The sequence below is a fragment of the Ischnura elegans genome, chromosome 4 (assembly GCF_921293095.1).
Source record: "Ischnura elegans chromosome 4, ioIscEleg1.1, whole genome shotgun sequence".
Lineage (NCBI taxonomy): Eukaryota > Metazoa > Arthropoda > Insecta > Odonata > Coenagrionidae > Ischnura > Ischnura elegans.
The window spans coordinates 107,301,465-107,325,938 of NC_060249.1; the positions used below are offsets into that span (position 1 = coordinate 107,301,465).

At 42.4% G+C, this 24,474-nt stretch overlaps 1 protein-coding gene across 2 annotated transcripts in view; it reads left to right on the forward strand.

Annotated features, from left to right (window-relative positions):
- Positions 1-24,474, forward strand: part of LOC124157864 (zinc finger protein squeeze-like) — a 346,653-nt gene that overhangs the window by 257,431 nt on the left and 64,748 nt on the right. For both annotated transcript variants that reach the window (XM_046532917.1, XM_046532916.1), the window contains exon 2: positions 4,289-4,642. In XM_046532917.1, the coding sequence (XP_046388873.1) occupies positions 4,289-4,642 (354 nt within the window). The remainder of the gene's footprint in view (positions 1-4,288; positions 4,643-24,474) is intronic.

Genomic DNA, 24,474 nt, shown 5'->3' on the forward strand with positions numbered 1-24,474 from the left:
CGCGTAAGAATATTTCAGGAAAAAATAGAAAAGAACTTGGAATATTTCAGATGAGAAACCAACGCCAGAATCGTAAAGCATGAGTCACGAGAGACGGAATGAACTTGTTGATGTGGCGAAGTACACAGAACTTGCTGTTAAAGCGAGCGAGAAAAGTAGCCATTACCACAGCGAACATAAATTGAACCATTACCATTTCTGAGCACCCGCAGAACCGTAACTCTTCACACCTTTCCCTCCCAAGTGCGATAAAAACCGGCTCGGAACGGATCTGCCGGGAAGGGAGGAAGTCTCTGTATCATTTTCGCCCACTTCCGCGCGAAATCGGAGCGGAACTGAGGAGCGCGGGATGACAAACGGCGGATTGGGGGAGGGAGGAAGTAGGAAGCGTGGGAGGGGAAGGGAGGAGGGGGGGGGGGTCGTTGAAGAAGGTGAGAGTGGATGTGGAGGACCCATCAACCCTCCTTCGTGCCACCTGTTGCGCCCGGCCAGCCGAGAGGAGGAGCGAAACGGAGGAGTAACAACAATCGCTGCCCCCGTGTCTTTTGCCCCCGTCTCCTCAGCAGCCCCCTCCCCGCCATCGCATGTCACTTGCTCCCACACCCGCACTCTCCGGGTTTTTGGAAACATGCCACAGCCGCTGTCGCTCGCAGATGACGGCTACCCCGTTTTCTCCAGCCGTGCCAGCACGCAAACAGCGGGAAAGCCTAATTATTCTAAGATGAATGGAATTATCACAGAAACTACGTAGGATTAGATGTTATTTTTCCTAAATTCTCAGTGTTAATGTTGATACGGTTTACAGAGTTATACAGCGGGTGGCATTATTTGGTAGCAAAGTGGCTTTATATTGATCATGGAACTCAAAATCAGTCACTGATACCTACGGTAGTATAATATAATTAGACTGAACATTGGCCTATTTAGTTCTTTCTTTGAGGACGGTGGTCAGTCATTTCCGATAACTATCGATATTGGCAGTATGTACCGCAATAAATTGTATCCAGGTAATAAATATAAAAATTAGATAGAGGGAGAGTTCTGGAGAGGCACGCTGAAAATCGCGTTGGGTAAGCGAGGTAACAGGAAAAAACGATTTTATGGCCAGAATTTCTGGGTTTAAAGGGGAAAAAATGGAGACGAGCCAGAATAGTAACTGGAAAAATATTTCGTTTAGGCCTACCTTCACGAGTAAATTACCTATCATAATGATGAAATCCTGTGCGCCGCCGATCGTTGGCAATTGGTCCACACTACGGCGCCGATGAATAAGGCAAATCTTCCGAAATTAACTCACAACTTGTCAGTATAGTAAATATTCTCATTAATGTATCTTTATTTTGCAATTTATTATTGTAAGAACACAGTATTTAGTAGTAACCAATATTTAGTGGCTTCCTAAGGGCGAAAAAGCGCCTCCGAATGCTGGAAAAATTACCTTCGGACGCCGCGCGCCGCCGCCATAGGATTCTACAGTCGGCGCATTGGTCTATATTGATATCAAATATGTGCAGAATTAACAACGCGAGGGACTTTGCCTAAAACTTAGAGCACAGTGCTGCTGGTGCCTCTGAGGCAGTAGAGAGAGATCGATTATTTGATTAACATCTTGAGTAAACACTGTTGGGCCGAAAAGTGGCGTCATCATATGATGGGACTGTTGGGCAACGGTTATGCAATGTGGATTCTTAAGAAATACCGGATAGATTAGGAGCCTTCTTTGCGTCTAAACGACTGTTTTTTTCCCTCTCTATTACTGTCTCTATTTCACTCTTAAGCGATAAGGAAATTTGTTTTCGGTTTCTAAAATGCGTTTGATATCACTCATATATGAACTCAGAAAGAATTACTTGGCCCCCAACTGATAATTGCATAATTTATTACGCTAAAAATGTTATAATTAATGTTTTAGCCTAAGATTGTGCGATGCGAGTGTCCTACTCTCACATCAATTCGATAAGGAAAGATGGGTTCGAAGGAGTGTATCAGCAGAAGCGATGCGATGATATTTTTCTTAAATTCAAAGTCGGTGAACTCATTACCTTAAATGGATATGAATCTTCAATGAAAATTAAGACAAGTCCCAAAGACCTTTTACCATGTTATCCACTCTGTGGATGTGTGCATCATTATCGATTCATTCATTGTACAGTAAAAAAGTAGAGTCGCTTTATTTTGAAAGAAAACTTTTCATAAGCTAAATTGATGCCAAATAAAGAAAATATAATGTGGTGGAGAAGTATATTTTTCCATAAACTTTTTTGAATGATGATGGCACCTCCGTAATCTATTTAAGCTCCTAGCGATAGATACGTAACTTTAGGGAAGAATACTCGAGTTAGGAAGAGTTAAGCCAATGCTATTGAAATTGCTCTTGTGTTTAACTCTTACTACTTAGTAGGCTTGGCGTTGGTTGTTACCGCACTAAAATTTTTGTTTCTGGTAAAAACTTTTGCTGGGGTCTTAGCGCATTGAAGCAAACGGGAAAGCAACGGTTGAGTGCTGATACGGTCGCCTTCGCCGTTGTATCTCATGGTGTGTACCTGGTCGGAGTGAATCTTTAAACAGGTTGGTACAGTCTAAGGCGTATTTTAAGGACGCTTGCGCAAAGATACGAGTGTTTCCCAGCCTTTATGCTTGAGACTTTAAACTGTGAGTTCGACTGGCCCCCACCTGCCTTCTTATGCACCGCCTTTTTTTAACCCTTCCCACTAATCTGTCGCCAGGCAATGTGTCACATACATTCTCGCCACTCCGCGGAATGCAAATATTCAGTTTGCACTCGAGCTCACCCGTACCTACGGCTTTTTTTCCCGGGTTTACCCGCCTTCCCGGTCGGGTTCTTTGCGTCCGTGCCCTCAGGAAAAATCTTCACTTTTAAGCCGTAAGATATGCGAATGCATTTGCGTACCTGCGAAGGTGTATAATTTATTAACTTATGCGCCCGTCAAACAAAACCTCTCCGCGATGAACGTATTCTGCTGCAACAACAACATAAATAACAAGACAAGGGGGAAGAGGACACCCGTCGGGGCATACTTGGGAGTCGGCACAATGCGCTTCTAGGATCCGAAAGCATGGAGTCTGCTCTTTGAATCGGAGCCCCGCCGATAGACTGGCTGCGGTCGTGTCGTCGGCACAAGTGGAAGGACCCCACAGGGGTGGAGGGGAAGGGACCGCGCCCAGTGGAGGGACGGGTCGCAAGGTGGGACCCCTCGGAGCACCTCATTAGAATCCACCGGCGGAGAGATGCTGCTGAACGAGTGATGCAAGACTGTGAGAGAAATACGAGAAAGGGATGAAATTGAAGAAATTCAAAAAGATGCACTTTGCTCATTTTCGTATTATACACTTAGGTATTAGAGCAAAGATTTTGTTCGTGTGCTTCCCTAGCTTTGCCTTTATAATTTACTTCCAAAACGGTTTTTTTTTTCTGGAGTTTAAATGGCTGAACATGTAAATGATTGTTCTTGAGCCCAAATTATCCTGATGATGGATGCCAGCTGTTGTACCTAAAAATTTTATGGCCAATATAAGTGGAAAATTAATTCGGAATCTAGTTATAATACCATTTAGCTGAGTGATGTCGATCATGCGACACTTGGTGAAAATTTGGCGTCTTATTAATCGACCAACACTGCGGAAAAAAGAAATCTATAGTATAGAGCTGTACTTCTCGTTATATCGACCGACATTTTATGACTACAATATATACCAAACATTTGAATATTGCCTACGATCGGCATTATCAACCATCACGATAGGTTTCGTTGCCGCATAACAACCTACAATATTTTATCGAGCAACAGGGAAAGTATTTTTTGGATGGAGTAATCAATGACTTTTATTTCAAGTTTTATGGATATTTCCTTGTAAAAATCTCAATTTTCCTCTGGGATTATTATTTACTGAGCGCAAAGCATTTCGATGCTCTATAATTTTACTTTATGACAGAACTGCCGTTTGCGAAGTGAAATCATTTATTTGCTAGATAGCTACATTTATATGCAGCTTTTCTTTTATAAATGTTATCAAATCCATCATATTGCACCTTAAATATATACTTGGCTTAGTGCAACTGGTAATTTATTCATCATTTACAGGAATCATAATCCAGACCGAATTCCTAGCATTCCTGTTTTAATTTCCATTTGTCGTTCAACGTCTGCGTGCCTGCGATATTGAATTTATATAATACATTATAATAATATATTTATATTTATATTGAATATATATCTTTGAATTGAGCCTAGCCCCTCCACTCACGCTCGTTTCTTTCGCGTTGCAGAAGGCGGCTTTGGTGTGGCCCTCGCAGCAGGACCCGTCAGCTCCGAAGTCAGCGCCCGGGGGCAGTCCTTTGGGGGGCGGCGTGGTGGGCGGGGGCGGCGGGCCTCTGGTGGGGGGGCTGCACCACCATCACCACCAGCAGCACCAACAGCACCACCACCAGCAGCTGCTGCACCACGGGGGCGGCCAGCAGGGACAGCAGGGGGCGCCGCCGCCCCACCACGGCCTCTCGGCCTCCGCACCCCCGCCCCCCGCCGCCGCCGCTCAAGGCCTCGCCCACTGGATGTCGGTGATGGCGGAGCAGATCAACCCGCACCACGAGGTCCACTACATGGCCACATGGAACGGCGTCGAGGTGAGTCCTTTTTCATACAATCTCCTTCCAACCTGTAAATCTTTTGACTCGAAGGGATGTTCATAATCCACGTAGACTCCTGGGGCACAATACAATAAATATTAAGATTAATAGTGGAAAGCAATAATCTCGGTATGGAAAATCCTGACTTTGGTAATCCGGATTCAAATATGGTGAAAAATACGTGCATGCAATATTCTTTATAGTCTAGTCCCTATATATATTTTTTTCTAAATCCGTCGCTGTTTCCGATGAATGTCGAAAAGCTTCTGCCTGTTCCTTTCTGCTAAAAAAATGGAACCATTACCACCCTTATCCTGTCTCAAAGTATTGTAAAAATAATTTTCACAAATGTCAAATTATTCTGGAGTATCTGGAGGAAAAAATAAGAATTCCACTTATGCAATGAAATGAGCTAGAGGTGCATTAGCGTATTTCTTTCAAATTTCCGAGCGTCATCTTCATTTTTCTAGCAAATTCTTTTCTTAGCAAATTCTTTGCCTCAAGTCTTTACTGCAGGAAATTCATTATTTTGATCTCTTCACATATAAATTTTACTTGCTTACCTTTAATGGCGATAAAGTTCTTACCTAGAAAAATTATAATTCCGCTGATTGTGATCAACACGCAGTGTCATGATCAATCGCCTTTAAATGATGGCGAAATAATTGTAAACTTGTATAGGCAAAATCAGTTTTTCACTTAACTTTCTGGTATATTTCGGGGTATGGTGGTACATCAGTTCAAGGGACTTAGCCTTGGTTTATTCCAGTGATGACCTAAGTAGCGGATGCTTGCTCAACGTAACTCTCGACGTCAAAGTTTGAGTCTAAGCCTTAACCCTGTTCGCCACGAGGAAAATTGAGCGGTGGATTTCGTAACTTGATCGTGCCACAGTGCATGTTTCACATGTAAGGATGCATCGTTCCGACTCGCATTGAATTTTCTGAAGCGCCCATGTAGGTTAGGTGATTTTAAAGTGCTTCTACTAGATTCAAATTTCTAAAGCGGCCGTTTTTTATCCATCCATGAAAACGATGGATTCAGGCTCGTTGTTAATTATTTAGACTGGAAATTTCGTACACTGAAATTCATTTTCTCTTTTTTACCTTAGAAAACGCCCGTCTGTATATCTATTATTTTAGAAAGTTAATTCTGCGTGAATTTCTATTTATAACGAGTTTTATTTCCTTCCAATTTCTTAATTTTTGATCAGTGTCAAATTTGAATTTTTGATCAGATCAGGTTTGAACGCTTTCAATAGAAGTATGGTCTTCGATCGTATCCAAAGAAAACCAAATGAACTTCGATGAAACGTGCACTTACATCGCATGAAAAACCTCCACTGTCTTCACCATAGACCATTTGAGAACGGTGTCTTGAAGCAAAATATAAAAACGGTGAATGCCGAGCGTTAAAACCCTGACAGCTTCAATAACCTTACCGCGTCGCGGCCAATCCAACTCCCGACGCGCGGAGACGAACCCTGCCGCGCGATCGAAAAATCAATGTATTTTCCGGCGACGCAAACTTATTTCAAATAAAACTGCATAAGAACCTCAAGAAATCTTCAAAGAATGCTCTCATATAAGTTACTCCGCGTGACTTTGCTGAAAACCCATTTGAAACTCTACCTAAATGTAAAACTTTGTCGAAAAACAGTATCCGCCATTTTGTTACTGCACGGTAAGAATTTATGGACGATATTCTTTAATATTACGGAAAATTAAAGAAAAAATACCATGCCAACAGATTATGTGGTTTTTTATTCCGCAAGAATCCACCCATAATTTCACCATCCACTTACTTTGGAAGATTTTCAGAGAAAATTGAAGACGGGCGTTTTAATGGAATTTTGCTCACGTTTGAGCCTCTATTTTTCAGTAATCTAGGATCAGGTTCAGTAGGATCTATATATTTATAAAGTACATATCCATAAATTTCAATCATTTCTGAGTATACCTGCGAAGTTTCAAGTTTATAACTCAAAAAAAGCCATTTTGTAATTTTGTCCGGCTTTTTCCGTTTTCCGCCCACTGTGCGCCGGCCAGCTGAAAATCATGGAGGCTCTCGCCGCGGTGTAAGTGCGGACTAAAATGGCCCGATGGTAGACGCGTCCGTGGGGAATGAGTAGTCAGGCCGGCACTCCTCCCGCAGAACAATATGGGAATGTGGACGAGTGAAGATGGTATACAAAAAATAATGATATCAAAAGCCTGTATGTAAATGTGAAAGGAGCGGTGAGAATAGCAGGGAAAACTTCAACAGAGTTTGATATGAGGAAAGGTGTCAAGCAGGGAGACAGCCTTAGCCCTCTATTATTTATCACTTTGATGGACCAAATACACAAGCAATGCAAAAGAAAAACATAAAAGTTCAAAGTAGGAAACTATAGATTTAAGGCCAGTATACGTCCAGTCACCACTATATACAGATGACATTTTATTGATTGCCAAGAACAAGAGAGAGCTGCAAACTGCAGTGGAAGAATGGGCAAATACGATTACAGACCATTGAATGAGAATGAATGTGGAGAAAAGCAAAGTTATGGCCGTGTCGAAGAATGAGGTACAAGAAAGGTTGAATATATCATGGGAAGGACAAGAAATGGAACAGATTGATAATTTCGAATATCTGGGGACACAAATTTCTTGTGATGGAAGACCAGACTATGAAGTGAGACTATGAGAGAGAAGTTTTTGTTTATTTTATCTCTCGCTGAAGTTAGTATCGGACTGTGGCGACTATGTTGACTCAAATACGGCCTTTGGTTTTGGTTTGTATGAAATTACTTCCCCTATAAGAGCGATAGGCTTTTAGCGAAATCACCTATGGCAAAGGCATCTACTCTGCTGCTTCAGTGCGGCTCAAGAAAATCGACAAACAGGTAACTATTTCCTCCAAAAGCTACCCCGCAGCTAGCTTCAGTTGGATTCGCCCACTGTATAAGACATGTCTTCCTCCCCTATGTGAATGTCCGATTGTATTGTGCCTACAATTGTAATCCGGCTTCCGCTTTTTTATGTCATTTTCCAATCCAGCGAAGAGTTGAATATCAGGCTCGCGCCCGTCGCGAGACAAGTGCATGCTGGACCCGCGCACGCGTGCGAGGCGACTGGAAATCTGTCCGTGGACAGACAGCCCGGCGACGACAGGCGAGGGCACGCCTCGCGCAGAACAATATGCGAATGCGCGTCGATGGGAGCACACACACAAAAAAATACAAGGAACTCGTCGAACGAAAAACTGCTCCCCGCGTAAGTGGTTGGCCAGTGTCCAAACCGGATTAGTGCCACGTCGCTCGGGGAGCCCCACCCGGAGGGAGAGAGGTAAAAAATGAACAAGACAATGAAATCTTTTCGCCGTTAAGCACGCGCGGCTTTCAAGGGAGACTTAATAAGTGCTGCATTTAGCGAGCAAGTTGTCGCACGCTTTCGCTTTTTTCTTCTTCAATGTGTGTACAAACTCGTTGGGATGTTATGACTCCGAGCCGAGGGAGCATAGCCACGAGGGTAGTGGTCCGTCAGATAACTCGCAAGTGCTCACGGAAAGGAACCACATGCCGGGAAGAGCAGTTGATCGTTGTGTTCAATGCTGGGTAATTTCAGACGTTATTATTCGTACATGGTGAGCCTGATATTTCTTTTTTTCTTTGCTAGAGCTATTCTAAGTTATTTTGAATGGTATTTCGGAATTGTCTAAATGCTAGTACTATTCCTAGCAAAATTTAGACAAAATTTGTAAAAGCATAATTCATGTTCACCCTATTGATATGTCAATGTGCAAGTAACATAAACTTGATGATTTAATTGCTTCGATCCCCGTACTCTTCTTTTATCCCACTGTTTACCATGTAAAATGGGTGTTCTGCTCTTTTTAGCGGTCTGCGGTTTTTTCGGTGTGTTCAGAATCTTTCCTTTTTGCCCAAATGATTCTGCTGCATTGAGTTTACCATAAATTATTAACTTTTCATCACTCTCTGAAACTCAAGTTTTCTTCATCGTAACTTTAGTTGGAATTACTTTTCATTATATCATTTTCATAAGAACTTATGACTCCGAATTGATGTTATGCATAGGCGGATTTAGGGGGGGAGTGCACGGGGGCACGTGCCCCCCCAGACGCTTAAAAAATAGACAAGATTTGTAATACGGTTATCATTACGTTCGTTTTATTTAGTGTATTACGGAACCTCAATCATTTAATTTAATATTAATAACTCTCATATCAAAATAAATAGAATATTGCTGTATTTTTTTTTTAATTTTAAATATGAGAAGACCTGTAATGCCCCTTTGCCCCCCCCCAGAAAAATCCTGGATCCGCCCCTGATCTTATGCTAAACATATATTCCTAAAGCCGTTGAAGTTTTCGTGAACACTATATATTCTTTCATCCCATTATGAATCATGGGAAATCAAAACAGCTCGGAGTTGGAAAAAAAGCAGTGAGTTTTTTATTTCATATGAATCATAGGCTATGAAAATCATCTATTGCATTCACAGCGTAAATAATGCTCTCGGAAGGTTTGAAATCTCCGTACATTCCATCTAACAATTCATAGTTTTCATTCACGTATTTTAATCCTTTAAGTATGACCCTACCGAATCTCATTGATTATTCTGAGTGGAAAAATTCTTTCTGATGCTTACGTCAATTTTTCTGTGAATGCAGCCGAAAGGTGACGAAGGGTCCTTGCATCCTTAGCAACGTTGGAGGCTTGTAGCATGTCGACCCCGGAAGACCTCACAAGACAGAGACAATATAATATTCGGGCCTTTTTGAGTTTTTTTTCACCTTTGCCTCTATTCGGCTCCGTTGGAATCTCTTGCTGTTGAGTTCCTCTGCAATAAAGCCTCGACGCACAAGGCGAGGATTTGTGCTCTCCCGCTGACCGGGCAGGGACACCATCAAAAAGCCATCTCGGGGAAACCGCACCCTTTTTGGCTCTCGTCCACGCCGTAAATCCTCGATCGCCGATCGCTTATTCCCTCTCATCGACCCATTGGAAGCGCGATGTTTGACACTCCTCGGTCCCTTTTGAGGCCTCCGCCTCTCCACGCGCGTCCGCTCGGACAATGGAGCGAAGGACAATCGCCGATCGGAGCGGGCGGATATGCTTCCAAGCCATCGGTCCTCGCCAAGTATCAATATTTGTATTGGAAAATGCAAATCGTCGACAACTGCTTCCTTCAACCCTTTTGTCGGATGCCGAACGTTGAAATAATAAATCACGGCGATGTTTTTTTTCGTCTCATCTTTTTTTTTTACTCTCCCGCAGGTAGTAGTAGCACCCCCTCCATCCTCCGTGGGCCCTGCCCCACCCCGGCCTCACTTTCCCTTTTCAAGTCCTTGCGTTTTCTCACCGTCACCGCCGCACCTACCTCTCCCTCCACCCCGCTGCCTTTTTTTTCCATCCCAATCCTTCCCTCTCCCCTCCCGCGCCCAGCTTCCTCCCGTACCCTTTCCTCCCGCCGCCGCCCCCCTAGTTAACACCCGAATCCATCCATCACGATGGACCCCTTCCCCGTGCACTTCCTCCTCCCTGCCCACTCGCCCTCCTCTACTCTCACCTGTGCATATACTAAGCTTTGGCATTCCATCGCTCGCGTATTACATCCTTGCTCATATTATCCCCCGCTCTCAACGCAAATGAAATTTTTTATGATTTTCCTATGCATTAATTTGGTAACATCTCGTCGGGTCTCCGTCTGGGTAAGGCTAATGATCTCCGCCAAGTTTCAAATATCGATTCGCTCACTGTCTTCCGGTATCGCTGAAGCGGATGCGTCTTCTAAACGTCCATGATTTCTGTGATTTACTCGACGTTCGCGTCCGCGCAGTTGGAGAGCATTGCACGGTTGAAGATCCGATACAAACGTACTCGCTTCAATTGCAACTGAAGGAATTCTTCTGAGGCGTTTCACCAGATTAGATGGAATGCTCATTAGTGTTCCTTCATCTTGCGCGCCGTTAAAGCACCCAGTATTTATTCAATTTGGTTAGTCTAATCCTTCTTTTGTTCCTCTTCTCCTCATCCTATTTTAACCGTTTCATTTTATTTTTTATTTCCTATCTTGCCCTGTATGAAGTATTTTTCCTATCTGATTTTGGTCTCATATCCGAATTACCTATCATTAGTTGTTTCTAATACTGTTAATTTCCTTCAATGTCGTTCATTTTTTCTGATTAATCAATGAAAAATGCCAAGTGTTATTTATTTACTGTACGCCTCTTTCCCTCCCTTTCTGAGTTTGGAACATGAATCTAATCGTGACTTAAATTAATATCTTCAAATATAATTTCGTTGAGGAAAATTATGCACATTGAAAGGATGGATAAAGTGATGGATAAAGTGATAAAAGAAAAAAAAAGTTGTATGTGCAGAAGAATAAGAGAAAAAAGTGCGTAGTCAATTACCAAAGGCCATCGAATAACACGACGATGAAGGATCACGTGGTGATAGTGATCATGTATTTCTCGATGAATATCATTTTTGGACACGCAACTTCTTACTGTGGTGCCGCCTTCAATTTTGGCTCGCGTGAAAAAATTTCTACAGTCGAAATTTTTAGGTATCTAACCTTCGGATGTCGAATGAAGGTACTACGAAGACTGAGTAGTATTATATTGTAATATTTCTATGAGTTTGAAATGTGTGCACCTTTTTTGAATCTTCACTGCTTCAACCGGTTGGAATACGTCTTTCTCTCCAAGGATTTCCGTATCTATTGTTATTTATGAATTCTTCAGGCGTTGGCTGGAAGTCATTAACCCACTCCATATGATCATCCCTTGCCTTAATTCGTGAGTATTCTTCATCAATGCTGTTGAAAATATATTAGTAAAGACTATCGTAAACTAAGGTTGCTTTATGACTTGCCTTATTTTCATCGGTTCGTGGACTACGCGTGAAAAGGGCTCGTTTTCCATTCCCTCCGTTGAAAATTTCTTTCCGCTTCACTACTCGCCAACCAGATTTACTCTCAATTTTTCGCCATATCCGAAATTTAATGTGGTTATCTCATTTGACTCTGGATGTGGAATTTCCCCTACTTGAGTTATGCGAATTGTTAACATCATATTCGAAGCACTTACGCTTCGACGAATGGGTGGGACACTGATTGAACTCTACAATTATTCACTATTTATAACAAAGGATATGCATTCATTTAGTACACAATCTAAGATGGTCACGTGAAGATTTTTCTCAGTCATCTACGTACGAAATCGTGGTAGTTTTTCGCTATCAAGAATCTAGTTTTTTTTATATCATGTGCTCCAGCTGTCCTAATCGAATCGTGTTTAAGTAAATTATGCATCTTTCTACCATCGTTTGCGCAGCGCATCGGTAGGAAAACTATTTCGCTCGTCATGAAATCAAGGTCTAATTTGCTGAGTGACGGAAGTTTTGATGATTGGTGAAAATAATCAGCTTATTGCCAAATTCCATCAATTCATTTCCGTTGAAGCAGTGACTACACTTGGTCGTTATTTTATTTTAGCTTCACCTATCTCATTCTCTTCTTAAGTTCCCATCGGCCTCTTCCTCCTCACGTTTCCCCCCTCCATAATACCCCCTCCCCTCCACCTCTGCTCCGCCCAGATCCCCTCATTACCATCATCTCTTCATCTGGCCTCAACTTATTCTCTTCCCTCGAACCCTTTCTCCCCGTCTCCTGCTGCCATTATATCCTCCCGCGATTAGGCGCAACTTCCCTTCTCCCAGCCTCCCAACCCCTTCCCCACGCTTACCCCATTCCACCAGTCTCCGCGTGCGTGTAATCGCGCTCCGAACGCATATAGCACGAACCAACCGTTTTTTCGGTTATTGCCTGAATTCAAATATTAAGCTGCAGCTTCTAAAATTTTCAATTTGTTTCATCTGCCAGGTCAGCCCAATCGTGATAAGTAATTGAAGTAATCACGCAAAAATATATCGTGGAATTGGCTTTTTTTGTAAATATTTAACTTCAAATCTTATTCTCTTTAGATTTTGATCAGTTTAGCATGTCATTAGTTCATAATTGTATTTTAAACTTAAATTAGACCCCAATATATATGGCAATGGTTAATTAGAGGCTTAATAGTGGAGGGTTAGTGAGTAATAAGCCTGTAATCAGCTCCTCTGATACGCACTGTGTGCTGCGCCAAAGGTTAAAATGATCATCAGGTATTGAGTTGATTTTGTGGGTAATAATGTGGATGAGATAATACTCTCACTTTTTTAAATCAGATGGTGCGCAATCCTTTGACTAGAAGTGCATTACTCTGCTGTACTTAGGAAAATGCTCTTCTATTGCATTTTTTACTTACATAAATATCTTTTCTGCAGATTTATTTGTTAAAATAGATTTCTTTTAAGTAAGTCTTTATAAAATCTTCCTACATGCGCACGAAGAAATTCTAATTCATTCCTCTTTCATTTTTTGATTGGAAGCATGGCAGGGGGGACGGATTTATTGAATATAAACCATGGAGGAGAAATGGCAGCAATTCTATTCAATAGAGTTCGGGAAAAAACGCGAAAATTTTTCACAGGAAACATTTTATTTGCATGCTCTAACGCTTTCACGACGAAAGAAGGATGGTTGCTTCTTTTAATGCAGTTACTTCTGGGAATAAGTATATCTTCCTATATGTCCGTATATATATACTTCATATATGCATTTAGCGCTATTCATGATCTTTTTTTTATTTTTCCTTTGGAAGTGTCACAGAATTCGGAGGGACGATGATGACTATGACATTCATTCGTATTCCGCGCAACGGTAATATCATGCAGTAAGCCCCGACGAATTGTTAAGAGTACCTACTCAAATATGTTCGTTGAAGTACCGCTTATCCCACCGTTGGAATCTCTCACCGCGACGAACATGGTGAAATCTGAATTCCGCTTGGGAAATATCCGTGAGCCATTCAAATCGGCGCGTAAAAGCAGGAGTGTCATCCACTTCCTTCTCCGAGGAGTTTTGCATTAAGAGTCTCTGCCTTCCGAAAAAATCTGAATAAACATATGCGATCGCCGAGGAGTATTCTCTCACGACTCGCCTTTTGGCCCGGGGGCAGGGAAGCCCCCTTATACACCCCGATTAGGAGGCAGCGCCCAAGTGGCAAGGCCTCACTCTCTTCAGCCACCGTACCGCGGAGCGCTACCAACCCATTGAACACCAGCAGTGCCCATCCCCCTCGCACCCCGGATTAAGTCTCCCCCCATCGCCCCGACCGCGCCTCCCCCGGAAGACAAATGAGGCAACCCACCCCGCGGGACCCCGCGCCATGGAGATCTCCTCACCCCTCGCTCCTCCTAATGGTTACTACCCATGCCTGGTTTCCTCCACGCTCATCTTACGCTCGTTTCTCCCGGCTACGATTATTACGGCAGTTACCGCTTGGCATAGGCGAGTTGTGATCGTCTATTTTTCTCCGTGGTGTTATGCGGCAGATTTCTTTTTTCTGGACCTACTGTATTGGTTGATGTGATTATAACCACAGTTTCTCGGCACCGCAGCGCCTTCGATGATGCCGGTTTACAGTTTTGGCCCCCATTAAATAGTTCATCATATGCCAAATTCTGTAAAGCTTTTCACAGGGTATTTCGTTGGTCCGAATGCAAGCTTCTTCTTGGTTTTCGGAACTATCAATATCCCTCGCCCAACATTCGTGCAAGACTACAAATTTTTGCTCTCATGGCATTGAAATCCAAGGATTGCTGCAATCTGTAATTTCTCTTTAATTATTGCCATTTCCTTTTTTCCCAATGATATTTATTCCCGGTATCTGTCATTAGTTTCTCCATTCTAACGTCTATTGGTATTTTCGCCTTCAATTTTTTCGTCTACAATATTTTCCATGTAATGAAAATATCTCCTTAGTGGCTACCCGGTCGTGTTATTCGTTGACCTATTGTACTCGACTGTCTCTTTCTCCTATTTTTCTCGATATACAACTCGTTTTTCACTTAATCCGTCCTTTTAGTGTTCATGATCCTCTTCTACGACCTGAACCTTTGGGTTCTGTCAATTTCTCCTCGGTTTTTACGGTGGCCCATATACCTGATTCTTAGAATTACTCGGCTTACATACGGAGGAAGCATAGCTGTGGCGCTTACCGCTACCCGCGTTTTAAATTCTGACTCTGGTTTTCCAATAACTCATACGAAAAGTTCTCATTAAATTCTGCGGCTAATTTCAAGGCCTGTTTACGCGACATATATTTATATATATATATATACGTATGAGTTAATATATGAATGCGGCAACGACTATGGTGGAACAAAACGGAGCTTGTTTCTAAGAATACCTGCACAATTTGATCAAGTACCTGTTAATATCTTCGAACAAGTTGGGTGGTTACGCGATGTATTTTCGCGTTCACGTATCTGTACATTAACTTGTGCGTGTGAATTTATCGTGTGACCAGGCCCTTGTTATCGCTCATGTTCCCTTCCATTGGTCCATAAGTCTATTTCAATTTTTTTCTGGAAAATAAAATTCTCGCGGGTTATTTTTGTATCATCTGGAGAGCAACCAGGGGTAGCCATCAGCCACTTTAGTCCGTGCGTAGTGGAAACCTGGCGTTATATTTACCGGAGGGCACGCACGGCGCCGCGATCCTCACGCAACGCAGGGCCCTCGGAGGTGCGGTCGTGTTCCACCGCCTTGGGCCAGCCTCCGATATCCGCCCAAGGTCTCTCAGCCGCTCCTTCTGGCGTCTGCCCGCTCCGCCCCCCGCCGGGACACCCACCGCCCCGGGGCATGCCTCCACATAAAACGCGAGCCCCGGAAACCGAAACGCCCTAAAAACACGAACATAGTGCACGGCTCGTCTCACGCACCTCCCATATCGGAAGGGGGAGGTTGGGGTGCTACCTGTTCGCCGCCTTCTGCTCACTGTCTTCTCACGGAGATCCGCGTCGGAAGTGGCTCGTCGTCCTCACGCAGCGCCGAGAAGAAATGATCGGTGTCGGTGCACGCACTCACGATATGGGCTATTGTTATAATGTCTGCTCCTAGTGATTACCTATTCCATCTGTCGGATTAATGTGACGAGGGCCGTTGGAGACAATGGACCATCTCGAGGATCTGCTGAGAACCCGAGAAGACCCAATACAATTTACATCCCGGGAAAGTAACAGATATTTCATACTCCATCTGCATTGGATAAATTTTAAACAGAACATACTCCGATCTTTAAAGGAACATTATTATTGCGGACTTAATAGGAGAGTTTTATCACCATTTATAAAATATCCTTTTATTGATGATCATGGAAAACCCAACCAAAAAATAGATTTCTGCTAAGAAATATTATTTCACCTAATTTCTCCCTGAGGCTAACTCAAATCTGTTCGAGCGTGACAGCGAATATTATTTTTAAAGGTCGACCCAGAGCCGAGAAGAGATTCTCTCTCACGCATTTTGACCGGACATCAGCTCTTGAGTGTTTCAAGTCAGTTTTGATTGATATGCAGGGTAGGGTATAGGTTTCAAGCCTTTTTCTCTTACCTGACCTGAAAAGAGTGCTCATTGTGAGATCCTCCGACGAAAAAATAAAAATTTTAAATAATTTGGATTCCTTAAATTTCTGCTGCATTAACCTTTCAATGGGAAATGAATTGTGTACAACATTTATTTCCATTCTACCGCCAAATCTAACCCTTTTTAATAGCTTGTATAGTTATTTTATTTTGGTTTTTTGTTTATATTCACTGACTGAAATGAAGAGTATCTACGGCATACCTTCTAAACATACAACGTGCTATGTGAAGTATTTTGCATTTTCAATATTTTTAATTCTAGTCAATTTTACATTATTGCTTAGCAAGAGATTTGATGATTGTGCGATGGATATATTTGGGTAGTCAAGTCAACCTTCCAGTTGAAGCACGAAGTGCGTGATCTATACGGTAAACAACTATTTACCTAAAAGGTGAAAGGTAAATCATGCTATTTTTTTCATTGATACCCACCCTCAGAAGCCCCTCGTATAAACCTTTTCCTTTTATCTATTTTTATCTCCAGTTTTTTTTCGATGAAATTCTGTAGTATGGAAGTGCCGATGCAACGCATGTCCAGGAGATTCAGTAAATCATGAGCGTAATGTTTGTGATTTGAAAAAATGGAAGTATGTCCCTGTGAATTATTTATCACGCTACTAAAATCCAGCCATTAAGGCAACATAATCCCATCCGCATACAATTCCAAACTCCTTTCGCAAAGGATGAGCGTAATATGTATATGTTTTCCGTGGCCGACTCGCTCTGTCGAAGCGCTCAGAACCGCCTTTAGGAGTGGCATTTTAACATTCGTTTTACGGCCTATAAACATTACGCGAACGCGCTGCTGCGATCGTTTGACGTTCCATAAGCCTTTTATTGGTGTGGGAATATTTCCGCCAGGAGATTGCGGGCCGTTTGTCAGCGTCGATCTTTCGAATGTGAGGGAAACGCATCGTTTATTCGAGTTCACGTTCCCCTCTGCAATGGAATACCTCGGTAAAAATTGATGTCTTCCAATCAAGTCTATGTACCATCCTCCCGTCTTGCAGTGGCCTCCGCAGCGCTCAGCCAAGACGCTCGGTGCATCCGCACTGCTCCCTTGAAAGTGAGACGCATTGGAATGGCGCGGAGAAAACCATTCGGTTCCCGGAATATAGTGCATACTGGCATCATTTTTTTTGTCGTTTTATTCTCATCCTTGGTTCGGAATGGAGACTGGTTCTATAAAAGTACACCTGGCCACTACTTGTGTGCATATTTCTTTTTGTCCCTCCGACCGCCTCGTATAACTTCAAGCGAGTGTCGTAAGTATCGCCATTTATATTCTCATCCTATTCCAACGTTGCGTTTTTATCGCCTTGGATTGATATGCCTTGTTTCGGTAGCCACCGCACTCTTATTAGGTGATGAAGGAAATTCTCACAGATCCGCGCTCCGTGGGATGGCTTGCCAAAGTAAACTGATAATTCAAAGAGAGACAAAATATTAGGCTAGATCGCGCCTAACTGGGAAGTCTCATTTTTCATGCCTCAAGTTTGTATGATTCATTTATCCGAATGACCTTTTCCATTGGGAGGTACCCTCGACGAAAAGCCTCTTTTCTACCGTGTAACCTACACGTATAGCTATCGTTTAAACTTTAGGTTGGTAGAAGTGCTTGTGCTATCAAAAGTTATCGTTATGCTAGACACCATTTGTAGGAATGAACGGAATTCTCAAGACTGCTCTCCGCCCACAGGTACCTACTTTTATGACCTCCACTTGTTACTTCCCACCCCAGCATAAAACAGAAAATAATACTGAGATTCTGAACAAGTTAACTGTCTATCTTTCCCTTCTTTTTCATCAAATTTATCAATCCTCATTTGGGGAGAGATCGAACATTAATTAGTTTCACATTGAGGTAATTGATGAAATTTTAAGGTTTGTTTTGCAGCTCGTACTGTTTTTGGTTCCGTTATAGTGTCTACTCCATTGCAAATCTCCCTCCAAGATCCACGTGAACGTTCCACCTACATCCAGCGCTGTCACTTTGATACTAACTTGTTAATGCGCAGGCCACGGGACATCATTATGACTCCGGTACGTTTTATCGTCTCCCTTTAACAAGAAAAATTGCTCTTTGCATTCACCATTAAATTTTACCTTCATTTCTGAAACCATTTGGATTTTATATTTATTTTATTCCTATCGAAATGAAGGTGGGAGTGAATGTTTACATCGCAAATATAATTCAACGCCTTAAATTAATTTAACTACTCGACACCTTTTACGGATTCTTACAAAATAAAGACTGAAACCTTCTGCTTTTTTCCCGAAGGTAGTAAGCAGGTCTATCTTGGATAAATTCCAACGAAGTTTTTCTGGCCATAACTTCATACACGGCCAGTTTCGTCAGCAAGCCATTTTACGATGTCTATAATTGAAATTTTCGTCGACTATTCAGAGTTTGTTGCTGCTGTAACAATTTTTGTGGTAAGTTTGCAAATTTTAATCCTCTTAGTATCATAAAGAGAGCCCACACGGTAGAGAATAATACTTGAAGTGTGCACTGGCGTGAATTTTGTAACATGAAGTAATTTTTTAAATATTTCTCGTAGCTAACGAAAAGTAAAATCTTTATTATCTACCCCTTCTATATTGGCATTCGTCGGTCCCCAGCAGGTTTCGTAGGCAACAGCAACAACGAAGCGCGCCGCCGCATACTGAAAAAAAATACGATCGGCTTAAATAAAACTAAGCATCGTTACACATATGTTTACCCTATGATGGCCGTATTTTTTCCTATTATATCTTCATTGGTGGAACCTATATAGGTTATTCCTCTTTAAACTGATTTATAAAATTGCATGTACAAAGCATTTTTTATTATTGTGACAATCGCAGCTACGTTTAAGTGCCACCGGACGCCACCTCAGGAATTCTGTATTCAGTACGCAGGTATACCCGAAAATTTTCTTTTTCTCTCTTCCGAAGTTTGTATTTGTCTTTCCCCCGTTAATGTGAGTGAAGGCGAATTATGCGTTTTCTGCGGTGGTTCGATGGAGGGTCTTCCCAATTTTTGAAGTACACACCGCGTAGTTTTAATTCTTCTGGACAGCGGTGCATCGTCCGAAATAAAAGGATCAACGCGGTGGCAACCCAAAAAACACGCAGATCTTTCACCCCACTCTTCCTTATTCATCGCGGCTGATTGTCGTGTAGGTGAAGAGTAGCTGATTCGGCACGTCTTTCTGCGGCTAGCGCACCTCATGCTCTTTTTGGGATGCGAGAGAGAGAGATAGAGGGGTGTATTCGATGAGGAAGGGGGCTGTGAAGTGGAGGATTAAGGACCCGGGGTGGCAGCGGGGCCGATGTCCCTGCGGTGCGGCCGTGTGTGTCTCCCCGAGGCCTCGCCGGCTTTGGCGGAGAGGGACGTCGGATGGTGGGCCGCAGTTTGGATGGGTGTGGCACGGCCGAAAGGGTTGCAGGAGGGGAGGAGGGTGTGGCAGTGCGTGGAAAGGATCCGTGGGAAGGAATCGTCTTCGCATGCAAATGGCCCCGCAGAGAGGGTTTGGAGGGGTGTGGGGAGGGCATCATTTTCTCTCAGTCTCCTTGTGTGTGCGTACACCTTTGGAATGAGTGGCTTAAGGGCGTAAAAGGGTTTTTCGGGGACCATTTGGAGGGTGGAGGAGGTGCAGGTATCGCGAGCGGGGTGGTGGGGGGATCGCGGGGGAAAAGAGTTAAAAGACTAGTGGAGGGCCCCCACCATTGTGCCGCGGGAGCAGAGACAGAGGGCCCCCGGGCTAAAACGGCGCGGGGCGCGGTGTAAATACGGGCGAGACCGCGAGCTGGGAGAGGATGAGGTAAGACTCTTTGGTCGCGGCCCCCCCCCCCCCCCTCTGCATTCCCTTGTCTCCCGTGACTATCCATCACAGTCCTCGCGAGGCAGAGCCATTTGTTGTTCGTCGCCATGGGGACGGGGGTGCGCGTGCATAAAAAAATGAGCGTTGGGTGAGGTGGTGGGAGGTTGGAGATGACGTTTTCCTCGCGAAGTTCGCCCCAACCCTTATAGATTTCGAAGAACGTTGGAGAAGGCGAAGTTCTCCTCAGGTGGGAGAGAGGGTGTCCGGGTGTGGTTATGTCGGTGGGCGGGGGAAGGGGCGAAGAACAAGGGTGCAGGAAGCAGGGCTTAGGGATTTGGAGGAGGGATGGGGATGAACGCTCCTGAACTGTGCATACGCAACAGCGTCGCGTTAAAACCAAGAGGCCTGATTGGGCCCGAGACCGTTTTCAATGATGCCTCTCTGCATATGTGCTCAGCCCCTTAAAAAGGATGCGCTTTTCTCAAACTGCCATCCTCGGGACCATTCTCTTTCCATGCCGGGCCCTTTCATAGATATATTTCTTTATTTTTTCATCCTCCCTTTCTCTCAAGCCCCCACCATTCACTTCTCCGCCACCCTCTTATATCTTTGAAGTTCATCTATCTTCCTTCAACGGAAAAAGGCCGTTTTCCGGTGCATCCGTTTAACTCTGTTTTTTTCAGGGGATGGGGAATGCCCGTGCATAATCTTATATCTCATTATTTGGAGGGCTTTGGGTGAGATTTATGTCTATGTACTTCCCAGTTCCTCTTTTCCGTTTGAAATTGCGCTTGAGGGACGCGAAGTGCGGGGCGTGTCCTCGCGGTCTTGTGGCCTGGAAATGTCGAGAAGGCAGCTTTTTGAGGAGTTCCTTTCTGTATACGATACCTGCGTAATTTTAATGGTGGTATCATAAAGGAAAAAGTCCGTTAGTCGCTGTGAGGTAATTCAAAATTTTCCTACCGTTAAATCAGATTTGACTAAAAATTATTCAATTCCTTTAAAGATAAGAATAAATCCTCGAAAAATGAAAGTTGCCGTAATCGAATGCCATTTAAGCGTGAAGTAAAACTAATGATACATATCTATTTAACTTCACACTGCTTACACTTACTTAAACTATAGTATTAATTTTACCGGGGAGATACTGATAACAGCCTGGCAATTGGGTGGTACTCGTTAAATTCGTGGTTCATTTAGGAAATTCCCCACTTCCTAACAATTTATCTAGGAGCCATTGTGCTTAATTTTAGTTGAATTCTCGCGTGAAAAATGTAATTCTTGTGTGTAAAAAATTGTGTGGCGTGAAAAAAAATGGCAATAGAGAAGTGGAGACTTCAACTGTTGTTAGTTTTTGGGAAGTGAACGATTCTGATAATAGAATGTTGCTAACTTCTTGGAGGAAAAGTTTAAATTATATTAGCGTCGAACCAGTTAAGCTTTTTTAGAGCATTGAGTGACCCCTGTTACAGTAATTTGAGTGCAGGCAAGTGTTGGTGAAGCCTAAGAAACATCGAAATAAAATCCTTGCTTTACAATAATTTGACTGTTGGAATTAAGCGGAAAATTATCGGCATCCTTTATAGTCTTTGGCCTCTGTTTGCTGAATTTATGACATTCACAAGCCAAGTGTTAATGTCAACCTTTGAAAATAACCTGCTATTTGAAATTTAGAGTGTTGAATATTCTTATAATACTGTATATTTAGATGGCAAATTCTATATCCAGTGCTACTTTTACTCCATGTCATTGACTGTGGCTCTCATGAATTTGTTTGGTGAAACGCAAAACAATAGACATCTGCTGACATACAGCGAATAACTACCTCAAAAGTGTCTCTCTCTCAATTTTACTGTGATTCACGCCTTGCCTTTCTGGCTTAAAAATTAAAATTAAAATGCTTCCCCACCAACTAAATCAATATTCAACTTAAGAAAATAAAATGAAGGTTCAGAATTTTAAACTTGAAGTTAATTGAGTACCGAGGGTGGATTCCTAGTAAACAAATTTCCATGTTGTTACATTCAGCCTTTTCTGCATGATCTATTTTAAACTTATGATTTTTAATTTACGTTGTTAACCCATCCCCGGAAAAACGTGGAAGCTCATAGAAACCATTCGATGTTATCCAAATGTCATAGGTGCGTAGAATATTTTTTCATTTACTTTTCTTGTTTTCGGTGGCTTTAGATACTTCTATTTTAAATTGACCGGCGATTTTGGTATTTTTATTGATATATTAATAAAATTTATTTTTACTCAGCCAAAAATTATAGTTTATTTTAATATTTTAACATCTACAGATCACATTGATGCATGGAAATGCGATACTTGGTATGAGAATATGACATCAGTAATGATCGCTATCATTTAGGTGATTTTTTCGGCATCTTATGCGGACTCCCACGGCAATTAGAATTTCTTGAACATAAAATTCTCTACTTATTTCTTCTTGAATCCAAATTGTCTACTTGTATTTTACCACCCCACCATCTTGTGATCAAGTGATTCGCATTGAATTTTCTAAGTTGGATGTAGAATTTTTGCTATCATCTTGTATTTTTTAAAGGAAAACTTTTTTAAAAAATTTACAAAATTATTGGGAAGGACCCGAGGGATCTTTATGCTCAAGGGTTATCCAAAATACCGCGACAAGATCGAAATTCAAATTACGCCACCTATTAAAAAATGCGCTGAAAAATATCGTCCGTTACGTTTTGACTCGGCGTCACCCGTGCCCATTGTCATCTTTGCGAGACCTTTGGAATGAGTCCCGCGGTGCGGTTCTCACCCAACATCCTCTCCTCAGTTTCCTTTTAAAGAGCTCAAGATTCAGTTCCGCGGAAAGAAAAGACGTAACCGTCGTCGTCGCCCTTGGGGCGCTCGCGCTCGCGAAAGGGTTGGTTTTACGGGACGTTTGCATAAATTTGGCCCGGGATCGTTTCCAGATTTTCAAGAACGCGAGATTATTTGTTTCTCCGTCGTAACGACCCTCTCTCGCTGCACGGCGGTTGGGACGAAATTTTCCGGAAACCTGTTTTTCGACCAAATTGCGTCGAGGGATGGATTCCTCCGTGCACCAAAATTTCCAACTTCGTATTCCCATTACCTTTTCCCCATCCTCCCTGTTTGTCTCCAAAAAGTGGCCGGTACACGTAAAGAGTGGTTTCCTAACGGTTCTTCGGAAGAAGATTCCAGTTATTTAAAATTTGCCCCACATCATTTTCGGTGAGTAGCATTTGAGCAATCCGTTGCCACGAAATGAAATTGGATTTCCAATAATCTGAAAGAAAATTGTATCTGATTACTACATATTAATTTATTAGGTATTACCATATCATTAAATGCGTATGGGAAAATTCCTACGGACATTATATTTTTTGGCCATATTGCCAAAACGCTCTCTGAGGCCCGCCCTGTATATTGCGTTCCAAAATCAAATACCATATAAATCGTTTTGTGGTAAAATTACAGCTGAGTAGAAGCCAAAAATCGGTATCTCTTGACTAAACAAATAGATCAATGGATGGATAGGGCGTATTTCGAAATAAAAAGCACGATAGGACACGAGAGAATGGTATGATGTCGCCAGTCAATCTTTTGATTGAAAGATTAATGGGCAAGGAATTATGTGATAGCATAAGATAACGGTGCGAGTGATACCTATCTCTCGATGGAATTTTTTCATCCTTGAACCTAGTGGACCAAGCACTTCAAGAATATAGCGTGAAAATGAATCTGGAGAAAATGAAAATCACGTGCACAATGGCCTAAAATAACCAAAGCAAGCCCGTTGGTCTCCAAGAGAGCTATCTATGCAAACCGATTCAATCGTTCGCCTGAATATGACAATGCATTTTAAAGAAAAAATCGAACCACGTTTATTGAGTCATGTCTCTCTTCTGTGGGTAGATACTATGAGCATAGGGTTGGGATTAGGGTGTCTGAACTCATTTATGCGCAGAGATGTTAAGAAAAATATGGAAGTAAATAAATAACATGAAAGAATATCCGATTGCGTGTGTTGTATCGATGAAATGAAAGCATACAGTTGACGGAAATCAGCTAAGAAATTCTACTAGATGAACCTCATACTAGAATTAACCGTCTCAGAGAGCTAATTCCATAAAATTGGCTCAAATTCATTTTGAGTGAATGAGCGTCTTTCTATACACCTAGTAGACAGTCCATATTTCCCTCAAATAACAAAATTCGTCTTGATTAGTGGACTACAGAAAAAAATTCAAAAAGTCCTTTTGGAAAAGCCTTGGGGCCTTAAAATTACCAAAGAAGTAAACCGATTAGAAAAGTCTAGGTTTCGTTTTTTTTATATTTTTTGGTAATCTTCGATTATTGACTACGATTACTTCATCCTAGATATCTACGTTTTTAAGGATTAATTTAACCTTTACATCTTGTGTCAACAAAAGGTTGTTTGCCTGGTAACGACGAAAATTTGATTCATGAATGGGTATTGTTGGTGGAAT